This window comes from Carassius gibelio, chromosome A7, assembly GCF_023724105.1.
Source record: "Carassius gibelio isolate Cgi1373 ecotype wild population from Czech Republic chromosome A7, carGib1.2-hapl.c, whole genome shotgun sequence".
In the NCBI taxonomy this organism is placed as follows: domain Eukaryota; kingdom Metazoa; phylum Chordata; class Actinopteri; order Cypriniformes; family Cyprinidae; genus Carassius; species Carassius gibelio.
In genome coordinates, this window is record NC_068377.1 from 27,621,543 (window position 1) to 27,636,044 (window position 14,502).

The 14,502-nt window shown below is 36.4% G+C and overlaps 1 protein-coding gene across 1 annotated transcript in view; it reads left to right on the plus strand.

Moving 5' to 3' along the window:
• The window catches only part of LOC128017037 (cGMP-inhibited 3',5'-cyclic phosphodiesterase 3B), a 56,835-nt gene that overhangs the window by 27,171 nt on the left and 15,162 nt on the right, over window positions 1-14,502 (plus strand). The window contains exon 2 of the mRNA XM_052602091.1: window positions 13,709-13,759. Coding sequence (XP_052458051.1) covers window positions 13,709-13,759 — 51 coding nt within the window. The remainder of the gene's footprint in view (window positions 1-13,708; window positions 13,760-14,502) is intronic.

Below are 14,502 nucleotides of genomic sequence, written 5' to 3' on the forward strand. Positions count from 1 at the left end.
TCAGTGGAGATCGGGTACTTTCTGAACACGATTGTATGTGCTTCTTTGTAACTTTTTGTCTTTTTTGATGAGTATAAAGCAGAACAAAGCCAAATAGTGATGGGTCATTTAGTCTTGAAGCATACCATTGTGGGGAAAAAGATCATCATTGACGTGATATTGTTGATTTTCTTCAGCTTGTGGCATTTCTGTTGTTCCTGCAAAAACGTGTTTGTTATTATGCAAGCTCTGCTCAGTCTGGCATGCGGCCAAGAGCCAAAACCTGAATAAAGAGTGAAGAGACAGACACTTTAACACAGTATAGCCTTGTGTATTATCGTAGCTTTTGAACTCTCAAGACAGATGTGAGCTGCTAAATTGTTTTATTTTTTGTCTTCATGGTGCATTTTTCACAGATTATCATGTTTGAAAGGAATTTCAGAAGCACTGCTTGCACACTACTTCATGTGATATTGTTCAGTTAATACACTTAACCCAAACTTTGTTAAAACAGAAATTCTGACAGTCCTTCAAAAAAGGGATTTATGTTTTGGTGTAGACTGTATTTCACTGTGTGCTTTAATTTGCCAGTTTTCTTTAGGCTAATTATTAAAATTTGATCAGTTTAGTCAGTTTTATTTGCTGTAACATGTCTTATCAGAATCACAAATCAATTTAAAGCAAGACGTCCCAATACTGACGACACCTCGCAACCGTCTCTGTGCTGGAATTTGGAAGAGCTCTGAAAAATCCAGTCCAGGAGTAAGACTTGATGGAGGTAGTGTGACTACAGCTCGAGGTTCATTCTCCAGGTGCCACATTTACATGAGCTTGATTGGAAGAGGCAAGGTCAACCTTTGGGAAACCCTTGTTCTCTCCTCCAGGGTTCAGCCCTGGCGTCTCCCACTGTTTCCTGTTAGGGTTCTTTGAATGGAGGTGTTGTGGCAGAGGAACACTGTGGACTGAACTGGTTTGCGTCAGCAGCATCTCTTTGTGTTGGAGGCAGGTGACCCCAGAGAGGTGAACTATAAATCAGAGAAGCTCAGCAGCTGGGTTGTCCCGTTTACATGCATGCTTATTCCACATTATTTGTATGTATATTTTATCATATCAGCACACACAAACAGTGATGAACTATAGTTTTTTTTTTCCTTCAAGTGCCTTCTGTTTCAGCAGTGTCGGATATTCATTTCAGCCCTAAAAAAAAAAAAGAGCAGCCACTTTGGAGCTCTGCTCTTAGCTGTGCCAAGACAGCAGAGGGGCAAAGTGGTGCTGTGCAGCCAGCTGTGAGCAGAGGCAGGGCGAAAGAGAGGGCAGCCAAACTCCAGGGCTGCTCTGATGACCCCGTAAAACATCCCCACCTGTTCACAGCACCCACTCTGAGTCTGGTGTGACTGGGACCCTGTTTGGTTTGCAAAGGGGGCATGACTGTGACTTTTGTGGATGCTGCCCCATGATTAGCATTTGACTGTTATGACACTTTTCCATTTTGCTTTTTTTTTTTTTTTTAAGAGTTCTGCTCATATCATATGTATAATGTGGAAAAAACTGTATGTGCACAGAATACACGTATATAATACTTTCATTCAGCAGTGATGCATTCATTTGATCAAACGTGACCCTTATAAAGACTGTTACAACCTTTTTTCTATTTCAAATAAATGCTGTTCTTTTGAACTTTATTCGTCAAAGAATCCTGAAAAATATCTTCACAGTTTCCACAAAAATATTAAGCAGTACAACTGTTTTCAACATTGATAAGAAGAACTGTTTAAATTAGCAGCAGATCAGCATTTTAGAATGATTTCCGAAGGATCATGTGACACTGAAGAGTGGAGTAATGACAACACAAGAATAAATTACATTTCAAATCCATTTAAAATAGAAAAAAGTTATTTTTGTTTACAATGTTACTGTTTTTACTCAAATTTTGATCTAGTACAGCCTTGGTGAGCTTAAGGGACTTTTTCAAAAACATACAATCTTACCCCAAACCTCTAACCAGTATTGTATGTAAAGTAAATATACATGTTTTAAAAATTTTATTTATTTATTTTTGGGAACATTTTCGGTATCCCATCATCAGGATTGTTTTTAAGATTTGGTGTCAAACTGACAAACAAATTTTTTTTTTTTTTGAAAAACAGCCCTTTCTAATGTTTGTTTTCAAATATATAGTTTTGCACATCCCTAGACAGAAAAGGATTCCCTTCCTCCTAGTCTAGCAAATCAGATGCCCTGGCTGACCACTGAATAACCCCACCTCCACAGCCCCCCATAGTAAAACCAAAACAAATGCTGATGGCTAAAGCAGACGCTAGTGAACTCCGACTGAGATTAAGACACCAACACACAATAAACTGGAACAATGTCTTAGAGCTTAACTGTGTTCCAGAACCATATCAGATTAGTTCTTGTGATGTTTAGATTGTCATGTTTTGCAAAAAGAGACAATGAGCCATTTTGAAGATCATTGTCTTAACTGCAGAGAGAAGAAAAGCCATCAAAATCATCATGACGCCATTGTGAGGAAATGCTTTCAAACCCTCCCTTTGGGACGACTCTCCATCATCACCCCCATAACCAGTTTGAATAATTTATAAAACTGCAACTAGTGCATCAACCAATTTACAACATCTTTGTTTTAGAGCACCTTATAATGACTTGCATCATTTCCTGGAAGACTGTAATCACACAATCACCATCAAAGCTTCTCGGCCAAATGGAACATTGGAAGCTTGTAGCCGGTTTGGTCTGTATCTGCAACTACCCTCAGTAGTTTGGAGAGAAGTGATGCTCCCATGTGAAAAGCTCAGGGTGGTGCGGTATCTCCTCATTCCCCTCCGCGAAGGGAATGTTCCACAGGCCTGCCAGCTCATCTTGATAGTATAACCCTCTTCCCCAGTCTATCTCCTGTCCGTCAGAGTCCTGACACCAGCGACTGAGAGCCAGACATAATCACTGCTCAGCATGAAGTCTCTGACTGCTTTCCAGAAGACGGCATAACCCTGTAATGACCAGGACTGTGAGCCATTAATGGTGGGTTGTACCCAAGTTCAAAGACCAAAGCATTGATATTGGAGATGCTTGGGTAAATATCTCTCAGATAATTATGTTTTGCAACAAAAATGTTTCAGGTTGCTGTACACGCACGGATTCATTAATTAATAGAGTGTGAGATGCTTTTTCACTAGTTCCTGTTTTAAGTGGAAGCTCTCTTGATTTTGTGGTGCTGCTTAACGAAAAATCTAAATTGATTAAAATTTATTCTTCAACGTGTGATTGAATGCAGTACCAGTGCACCGTTTTCCCGGAGAACATGAAATGTGCTGTTCAGATCAATGAGGCCGAAAAGTCATAATGTTCAATGTGGAATGCGATCATCTCTTATGGAAGCATATGGGTAGCATTATTCAATTTGGGATGTAATATGCAAAATGACAATGCAATATGTAAAATGGCAATGCATTTCTGTATTTACATTTAGATTTTCCAATACATTTGTGCAACGTTTGGTGCAAAATGAAAATGAAAATTAAATTACATAATTTTAATTTGCCATTTACTACACCAGTTTTAATATGTAAAATGAATATTAATTTTAACGCTTTATAAGTTGCAAAATTAAAATGAAAATGTATTACAGAAATGATTAGATATGTCTAACATGTTAAAGCAAAAACTGTGGCAAAATGATCATTTAAATGCTATTTTTCTTAAATGCATTAACACTCACAGTCAAGACACTTACGATTGCATTTTCATTCGGTGTCCCGCAATGAATGTAGCAAAATTCAATGTGCACATTGAAAATGCATTCCGAGCCGATCACGTGTCCCCGCCCTCGCGCCACGTCAATCATTGTGTGAACAAGGCGGGGCTTACAGAAGGTCAGAGACTCAAATCTCAAGGAGCGGATTCAAGTGAGACAAGATGGACAAGACAGTTGGTCCGTGTATGTTTTGATCATTTCGGTTCATGGCTTCAATATTTCATTCGCACTTGTGGGCGGAGCTGAAACGCTGCTTTCATCTGATTGGTCGAATCTGATCGGTTTTCATCTGACAGCCTTCAGCTCTGTCTTTTCATTCTTTCAGACAGAATTAGAGTCAGTGCGAGTGAAGCACTGTAATGTCTGAAACCACCGCTCACTGTTAATTAGCATAATATTTGAATCAGATGTAGCTGGGCACATAATTCGTGCTGCTGAGACCTGCAAATTATTTCTAGGTTGTAGTATTGTATGAATATTGTCCCACTGATAAATACAGTGCAAATAGTTCTGTCCCTTTGGATAACAGTGAAGTGGAAATAAAAATCTGAACAGTTCCATGTCTGTAACATTTACCACTCTCATCTTTTAAGTCATAAGGCACTAGGTATGTGTGTGTGTGTGTGTATGTGTGTGTGTGTGACATTAATAAATAATTGTAAAAATGAATATAGTTACATTTCTAAATAAAAATAGTAAAATTAGCTCTATGCTGCTCAGTGCTCCTGTAGCCTACCCCAGAGCGCCCTCTCGCGGCTGTAGATGGTAATGTTTTCTCTTGGTCCTGAATAAATGCGACTTATAGTCCAGTGAGATTTATGTATGTTTTTTTCCTCGTCATGACGTATTTTTGGACTGATGTAACTTATACCGAAAAATACAGGTAACATTATTATTATTATTTATTATGAGAGTAATTGACACAGACTAGAAATTTAATGTTTCACCCAATTCAGCTCATATCTTTAGACTCGTCTGACTAGTGTTGCTTGTATAACTGGCCAGACTTACCTTCCCAAAAAATCCTATTTAATTTTATTTCATAAATTTAACTATATTTATTTCCACTTCACTGTTATCCAAAGGGACAGAACTATTTGCACTGTATTTATCAGTGGGACAATATTCATACAATACTACGACCTAGAAATAATTTGCAGGTCTCAGCAGCACGAATTATGTGCCCAGCTACATCTGATTCAAATATTATGCTAATTAACAGTGAGCGGTGGTTTCAGACATTACAGTGCTTCACTCGCACTGACTCTAATTCTGTCTGAAAGAATGAAAAGACAGAGCTGAAGGCTGTCAGATGAAAACCGATCCGATTCGACCAATCAGATGAAAGCAGCGTTTCAGCTCCGCCCACAAGTGCGAATGAAATATTGAAGCCATAAACCGAAATGATCAAAACATACACGGACCAACTGTCTTGTCCATCTTGTCTCACTTGAATCCGCTCCTTGAGATTTGAGTCTCTGACCTTCTGTAAGCCCCGCCTTGTTCACACAATGATTGACGTGGCGCGAGGGCGGGGACACGTGATCGGCTCGGAATGCATTTTCAATGTGCACATTGAATTTTGCTACATTCATTGCGGGACACCGAATGAAAATGCAATCGTAAGTGTCTTGACTGTGAGTGTTAATGCATTTAAGAAAAATAGCATTTAAATGATCATTTTGCCACAGTTTTTGCTTTAACATGTTAGACATATCTAATCATTTCTGTAATACATTTTCATTTTAATTTTGCAACTTATAAAGCGTTAAAATTAATATTCATTTTACATATTAAAACTGGTGTAGTAAATGGCAAATTAAAATTATGTAATTTAATTTTCATTTTCATTTTGCACCAAACGTTGCACAAATGTATTGGAAAATCTAAATGTAAATACAGAAATGCATTGCCATTTTACATATTGCATTGTCATTTTGCATATTACATCCCAAATTGAATAATGCTACCCATATGCTTCCATAGTCTCTAGGGGTCAGATGAGACTTGAGAAATGGCCAGTGACCTTGTCTTTGTGAGACTGGCTGGAATTGACTGCAGAGTAGCCAGGACTTTCCCACACTCACAGCTGCTGCAGAAAAGCTGAGCCGTGAGGGGCGTTAGCCTGCACTGACGTCAGCTCTCTGACACCCACAGGAACACAAACTGGGACACATTCATCTCTGCTACACACACACACTTCTGCTACATCCATGATAGGACTGTTTGAAATCACTCATCGTTTTGTACATACAGTACGGACCAAATGCTTTTGTACATGGTATTTTTGGTGGCATACTAATCCTGCCATTTTTATTACTCCATTTTAAAGCTTTCATCTACATACTAACTAGTTTTGTGTGAACCACCTTATACTGTATGCTAAAATCTTTACTTGGATCAAATTTTGTTGTGTATACTCTGCCATTCAAAAGTCTGGGATTGAATTTTTTTTAATCTCACAAATCAACAAAGTCTTAGTCAAAAAGACAGTAAAGCAGTAATATTTTGAAATATTATTCCAATTTAAAATATCTCTTTCTATTTTGAAACATTTTATTCTAGTTTTAATTCATTCCAGTGATGATTAATGTTTTTCTCTTCATTATCTCAATACTCAGTGTCACATGATCCTCCAGAAAACATTCTGAAATGCTAATTTGGTGCTTGAAACATTTCTTACCTACAGTATTTATTAATCTTAAATGTCAATGTTTACATACTAATACACTTTTATTACATTAAAGTTGTATAAAGCAACATTAGTTGATGTATTATGAACTAACGTGAATTAAAAAAAATATTTATAACATATTAACCTAAATTAATAAATAAAAAATGTAAAAAGTATAGAAATTGTACACTAGTCATAATAGTGTATGTGTCATATAGTAATATATATATATATATATATATATATATATATATATATATACAGTATTGTTCAAAATAATAGCAGTACAATGTGACTAACCAGAATAATCAAGGTTTTTAGTATATTTTTTATTGCTAGGTGGCAAACAAGTTACCAGTAGGTTCAGTAGATTCTCAGAAAACAAATGAGACCCAGCATTCATGATATGCACGCTCTTAAGGCTGTGCAATTGGGCAATTAGTTGAAAGGGGTGTTTTCAAAAAAATAGCAGTGTCTACCTTTGACTGTACAAACTCAAAACTATTTTGTACAAACATTTTTTTTTTCTGGGATTTAGCAATCCTGTGAATCACTAAACTAATATTTAGTTGTATGACCACAGTTTTTTAAAACTGCTTGACATCTGTGTGGCATGGAGTCAACCAACTTGTGGCACCTCTCAGCTGTTATTCCACTCCATGATTCTTTAACAACATTCCACAATTCATTCACATTTCTTGGTTTTGCTTCAGAAACAGCATTTTTGATATCACCCCACAAGTTCTCAATTGGATTAAGGTCTGGAGATTGGACTGGCCACTCCATAACATTAATTTTGTTGGTTTGGAACCAAGACTTTGCCCGTTTACTAGTGTGTTTTGGGTCATTGTCTTGTTGAAACAACCATTTCAAGGGCATGTCCTCTTCAGCATAGGGCAACATGACCTCTTCAAGTATTTTAACATATGCAAACTGATCCATGATCCCTGGTATGCGATAAATAGGCCCAACACCATAGTAGGAGAAACATGCCCATATCATGATGCTTGCACCTCCATGCTTCACTGTCTTCACTGCGTACTGTGGCTTGAATTCAGAGTTTGGGGGTCGTCTCACAAACTGCCTGTGGCCCTTGGACCCAAAAAGAACAATTTTACTCTCATCAGTCCACAAAATGTTCCTCCATTTCTCTTTAGGCCAGTTGATGTGTTCTTTGGCAAATTGTAACCTCTTCTGCACATGCCTTTTTTTTAACAGAGGGACTTTGCGGGGGATTCTTGAAAATAGATTAGCTTCACACAGACGTCTTCTAACTGTCACAGTACTTACAGGTAACTCCAGACTGTCTTTGATCATCCTGGAGGTGATCATTGGCTGAGCCTTTGCCATTCTGGTTATTCTTCTATCCATTTTGATGGTTGTCTTCCGTTTTCTTCCACGTCTCTCTGGTTTTGCTCTCCATTTTAAGGCATTGGAGATCATTTTAGCTGAACAGCCTATCATTTTTTGCACCTCTTTATAGGTTTTCCCCTCTCTAATCAACTTTTTAATCAAAGTACGCTGTTCTTCTGAACAATGTCTTGAACGACCCATTTTCCTCAGCTTTCAAATGCATGTTCAACAAGTGTTGGCTTCATCCTTAAATAGGGGCCACCTGATTCACACCTGTTTCTTCACAAAATTGATGACCTCAGTGATTGAATGCCACACTGCTATTTTTTTGAACACACCCCTTTCAACTAATTCAACTAATCGCCCAATTGCACAGCCTTAAGAGCGTGCATATCATGAATGCTGGGTCTTGTTTGTTTTCTGACAATCTACTGAACCTACTGGTAACTTGTTTGCCACGTAGCAATAAAAAAATATACGAAAAACCTTGATTATTCTGGTTAGTCACATTGTACTGCTATTATTTTGAACAATACTGTATATATATATATATATATATATACACTTACAATTAAAAGTTTGAAAGATTTAATGAAAAAAAAAGAATAATAATACTTTCACCAAGGATGCATTAATGTGATCAAAAAGACTTTGAATTGTAATAAAATCTGTAAAATAAATTCTGTTCTTTTGAATGTTCTATTCAAAGAAAGTATCACAGTTTTCACAAAAATCAGCAGCACATCTGTTTTCAGCATTGTAATAATGAAAAAATACAGTTTATTGTTAGTTTATGTTGCACTATTGCATTACACAATGTTAATGTGTAGAAGCCTATTGTATTGAGTTACGGGGAAAAGCTTTCAAAGTTACCCGTTCACGGTATCAATAAATACATGCTTGTCATTTCCTGTGTTGCATATCAGGCCATATTTTCTTTGTCCTCAATCTCAGATCACGCAGCATTTGCTTATAACAAACTTCATCAAACGGTTTGCTGTGTTTTAAATCAAATAAGAGCGGTTTCTCACTTTCATACAATCCTGCCGTACAGACTGGTGTTTCTCTTCTGTCTGTCTGCATGTAAAGTGATCTGTGTTGATCAGCGGTTGGTTCACGGGCTGGTCTGTTGTGTGTTGATGAAGCTCTTGACTGGCTCTGTGTAGTTCTGTGGCTTTTATGATGCTGTTTGTGTTTGGCCAGCCCTGGTCGGCCTCTTGGTTTTGGTGTGCAGTTATTTAGCCACTCGACTGAGATTCTCTCAAACACACAATGCTCTTGTACTCTCCATCTCACACTGATGCTCTCATAGTGATAATTTAGTAGCGGAAGTTCAGTTTTTTTTTTGTATTGTTGACAACTCATTTTTATTTTATCTCATTGTCAGCACAGTTCCCACATGTCATTTGTGTCTGTTCACATTAGGTTTACGCAAAGTGTGATGTCTTTGACCTTATGTAGGCGAATGTCTGCAGACTAGAGTCTACTTTTGAGTGTTTTAACGGATTCGGTGCTTTGTAATGCAAATACTGTATGACACATTTTTCCCACAATGCAGGTTTCTGTCCTTAAAAGAACAAGACTCTCTGTTTTTTGCCTGTGGGTCAGATTAAAGGAGTGTATTTCTACACATGGACATGTATGGGTGTTTTGTCTGCTGTTTTTTTTCTTGTGTTTTAAACAGACAAAATGGTCAGGGAGTCCAGAGACTTCAGAGACTTTTTTTTTAGATAAATTATTCATGAGAATGCAAGTGTCATCAAATACTTTCTACATTTGTTACAAAAAATTCTCTATTTTAAATAACAACTTTTTATTTATTGAGGAATACTGAAAAATGAATCACAGTTTCCACAAAAATATTAGTTTTTAATATAAATAATAATAACGGTTTCTTGAGCTCCAAATCAGCATATTACAATGAAAGATGTTACACTGAAGAAAGAGAGCAATAACTGCTGAAAATGTATCTTTGCCATCACACGAATCTGGAAACTACAACATTTTAGAATATATTAAAATAGAAAACAGTTATATTAAATGATATTATATTTTACTGTGTGTGTGTGTGTGTGTGTGTGTGTGTGTGTGTATATATATATATGTGTGTGTATATATATATTAGTTTTTAATGCATCATTGGTTAGCATAAAAGATACTTCTTTCAAATACATTGTAGGTATTTTGATTTATATCAAAGCTAACAAATGGTGCAACTCTAGTAAGATATCTCAATATTCATGAGATTGGTAAATTGTATTAATTATTATTCTTTTTTTTCTTTTTTTTACTTTATCTACTATTTGATACCTTTTTGAAAATATTGATTGAGAATGCATACTCACATGGAGTCAATGTTAGACCTTTTACAGGTGTTTACACCTGGTAGTTACATGAATCTTAAGTGTATCTCCTGTGACCGCTTGTGATCGGATTTCATGAATACATACATCACCAACTACGTCAGAGTGTAAAAGGAAAGTCTGCTTAGGGTTACTCTCAAATATACATACTTTTAATAAATAAATAAAAAACCCTGATGTTTGTAAGTGTAATTGTATTTTTAAAAAGAGTATTTGTGTTAACAGGACCTCAGCTGTGTTTCACTTCATCTCAAAATCAGTCGGTTTATCTCAAATATTTTTGAAAGAAGACGCTTATGCTCACTGAGGTCTTAAATACAGTAAAAACAGTAACATAGTGAAATATTATTTCAGTTAAATCTATTGTCTGATTCAATATGAATACATTTTGAAATGTAATTCATTTCTGTGATGGCAATGCAGAATTTTCAGTGGCCATTACTACAGTCTTCACTGTTACAAGATCCTTCAAAAATCATTCTAATATGCTGATTTGCTTATAAAAAGTACAGTATCAGTATGAATGTTGAAAACAGGTTGTGCTGTTTATTTATTTATTTATTTATTTTGTAGAAACCATTTCCTTACTTCACTTTTGCTCAATGTAACCCACATCTCACTAAAATCTTAAAGACCTCAAACTTTTGGCTGGATTAGCAGTTACACTCCAAATGCAATGTGAGAGTGCATGTATTTTCAACCATGTACAGGTTAGCTCACAAAGAGACCTGCATTTAATGCTATTCCCTTCACCCAAACAGTTTGTTATACCAGGCATACCAGATTCAAAATATTGTAACATATTCAAGGAAGCAGATTTTATGAAAATCTGACCCACCTTTATTTTTCTGTTAATCTCTGTCCCATCTGTGAAGTTTACTAGCTCAACAGACCATAAAGAACAAAAGTAGAGAGATTTGCCCTGTGTAACTCCGTGACATTGTGGAGCATTCAGAAGGGGAGAGACTTCATGAGGCTGTGTTCGTGTACGTATGTAGCTCGATGCCACATGCTTGATTTAATGGGAACGTATGTGACAAGTCTGATGTTGAGTGGTCATTCTGACCACCAAAACCTTCCCTGTGAAAAAGAGAGAGAGCATCAGACACCTTTTTCTGACACATTTCTCCTCGGTCTATTTCCCGCCATCCTGGTTGCAATGACGTTTGTACTATTGTTTGCTGGCCTCTCTCAGGTTGCCATGGCAGTGCTTATTTGCCATACTAAATGTCTGATGGCGTTAAAATGCTGACCGCTAACAGTCATCATCTCTGTCTCACAGCAAGAGGCCACTGTGTCCACATCATAATCTAATTCAAATCCAAACATGGAATCAAGTCATTTAAACTCCGTTGAGTCGTCTTTTGTGTGTTGGGATGGTTTAAGGTTTTTTTTGATTCAGTTAAAGCAGGTGAGTGTGTTTCCATCAGCTACATCTGTTTCTCTCTGAGTCTGTGGCCATGTCTTTCGGACAGAGCTGAGTGCCTGAGAGTGCTGCTGGTTTTAAAGATCAGAGCTTCTGGAAGTGACACATGACACGGCCGGCGCAGGTGCAGGAGACTTCTGCTCTGTGTGTTGTGTGGAGAGATGCATATCACCAGTACTCCCCCATGTGGTCAAAAGCGGCACTGTCATTCTTGATGAGTTTAACACGGTGAACCGCTTACATACAGTGGCATGCGGAAGTTTAGGAACCCCTTGCAGAATCTGTGAAAATGTGAATCATTTTCAAAAAAACGAGAGATCATACTAAATGCATGTTATTTTTTTATTTAGTACTGTACTGAGTAAGATATTTTACATAAAAGATGTTTGCATATAGTCCACAAGACAAAAAAAAAAAAAAAAAAGCTGACATTATTAAAATAACCCCATTCAAAAGATTGGGAGCAATGTGTACTGTTACCTGATGATCCACGACTGTCTTTCGGGTTTGTGATGGTTGTGCATGAGTCCCTTGTTTGTTCTGAACAGTTAAACTGAGAACTGTTCTTCAGAAAAATCTTTAAGCTAATTAATGCATCTTGTTTCCGTCTGGAGCATCAGTGAACGTTTGAACCTTTTTTAATAGTTGTGTTTGGGTGCCCCAATTGTCCTCAGTGTGAAAAGATGTATCTCAAAATCATACAGTCACTGCCGTAAATATTTTTTTGAAGAACAGTTCTCAGTTTAACTGTTCAGAACAAACAAGGGACTCGTCGGATCATCCAGGTAACAGCACACAGTATTAAGAACCAACAAACTTTTGAATGGGGTTATTTTAATAATTACAGCCATTTTTTTGTGTTGTGGACTAAATGTAAACATCTTTTATGTACACTATCCTACTCAGGACAGTACTAAATGAAAAATAACATGCATTTATAAAAATCTCTCTTATTTTGTTAAAATTTATTCACATTTTCATCGATTCTGCAAGGGTTTCAGAACTTTTGCATGCCACTGTATGAGCCGTTGTTGGCCGAGAACTCTCTCAAACTTTGCTTGTCTGATTTTATTAGAACTGTGACATGCTACTGTTCTTTTAATGATGTTGAACTCTTGTTAATTTGTGTTTGCTTTGCTAAAATTCATTTATGCCAGTTTCCCCTTTAAAAAAAGTTTTCCACATCCCTGAAAGAAAAGATTTGATCTCAGTTTTTTGTTGTAAACAAAAGTAAACCAGACTTTGTGGAAAAATAAATAAATGATAAAATATGGCTTATTGTTATAAAATACTTGATTTTAAACAACATTTTTCTAATTCTTATAAAAGTATAGGCCTACATGTTGTCTTCTAAATAATATGAGGCCATAAAACTGCATGGAAAATTTGTCATTTAAAACATTTTTTTTATCACTTTGTAGGACTGTAGGACAAATTTTTGTGCTGCAAAAAAATATAACAACAATTGCCAGAAATGTGTTTACTTATTAGTTATAACAGCTACAATCTATGCTTTTGTTGCTAAATGTGTTGATTGTGACTTGTGCGATTTAGTTTTGAGGTTTGGGCCTCTAATTTGGTATATAATGGATAAGTTACATTTTCAAAAGTGTGCAAGACTACTCGATCATATTTTTAATATATTTAGACATCTTGTTTTTCATTTTAACTGTAAAAGTAGCTTTGCTATTCCATGATACTATAAAACAGACAGTCTACGAGCTATCTTGGTTATAGTGTTGTGGGACTTGCCTCTGAGCCCTTGAGCCAGATAACATGGAAATGCAGTCAAATGACGTAGTTTGGCTAGATAAGATCTGCGAGCGATATTGTTGACGTCTCATTGTGGTTACAGTGGTTTTCTTTTCTTTCTTTCTTTACCCTGCAAGCACCAGAAAGGTTTTCGTTCAGCAGTTTTCAGCACATAAGAAGCATTGGCTCAGGTGTTGACAAAACGTTCTCTCATACATCAAATGGATGTTCAAACCAATACCTAGAAATGTGTTTATTTTTACATGGTTAAAGGCACTTCAGCAACATAAAAATAACTCCCTTCAGCTGCTTCTTTGTCTTAACTTTCCATAGGTTTCGTGCAGGGTGACAGTCGTGAATGAAATGTGCTTTGTTTTGTGTCCTTTTAGATGATCCTGTGGGACTGGGACCTGAAACAATGGTACAAGCCACAATATCAGGTCAGTTCTACTCCTGCTTAACTTTTCAACACGTTTGAGTATTTCATCAGCACAATTTATGTAAGGTTTATTAGGCAAGTGCAATCTCATGACATTCTGGCTCAACCAGCCAATATCCAGGCCACTCAAGTGCATTTGTTTTTAATTCACTTTTTATTAACCTTTGTGATGTTCTTCTGTTAGTAACACTTTACAAGAAGGTTCATTAGTTTCATTAGTACTTTATTTAACATGAACTAAGAATGAACTATTCTTCTACAGCATTTATTAATCTAAGCTTATGTTTATTTCAGCATTTACTAATGCATTATTAAAATTTGTGTAAAAGTTGTCCTTGAAAACATTAGTTAATGGACCGTAAATTAACATGAACTAACAGTGAACAACTGTATTTTCATTAACTAACGTGAACAAAGATTAATAAATGTATTGTTCAGTCTTCGCTCATGTAAGTTGATACATTAAAGGGATACTAAACCCCAAAATTAAAATGTTGTCATTAATCCATTACCCAGATGTCGTTCCAAACTCGTAAAAGCTTTGTTTGTCTTCGGAACACAATTTAAGATATTTCGGATGAAAACCGGGAGGCTTGTGACTGTCTGATTGACTGCCAAGTAAATAACACTGTCAAGGTTCAGTAAAGTATGAAAAGCACATCAGAATAGTCCCTCTGCCATCTGTTCAACAGTAATGTTACGAGGCGACAAGAATATTTTTTGTAAGCGATTTATATATTTTTT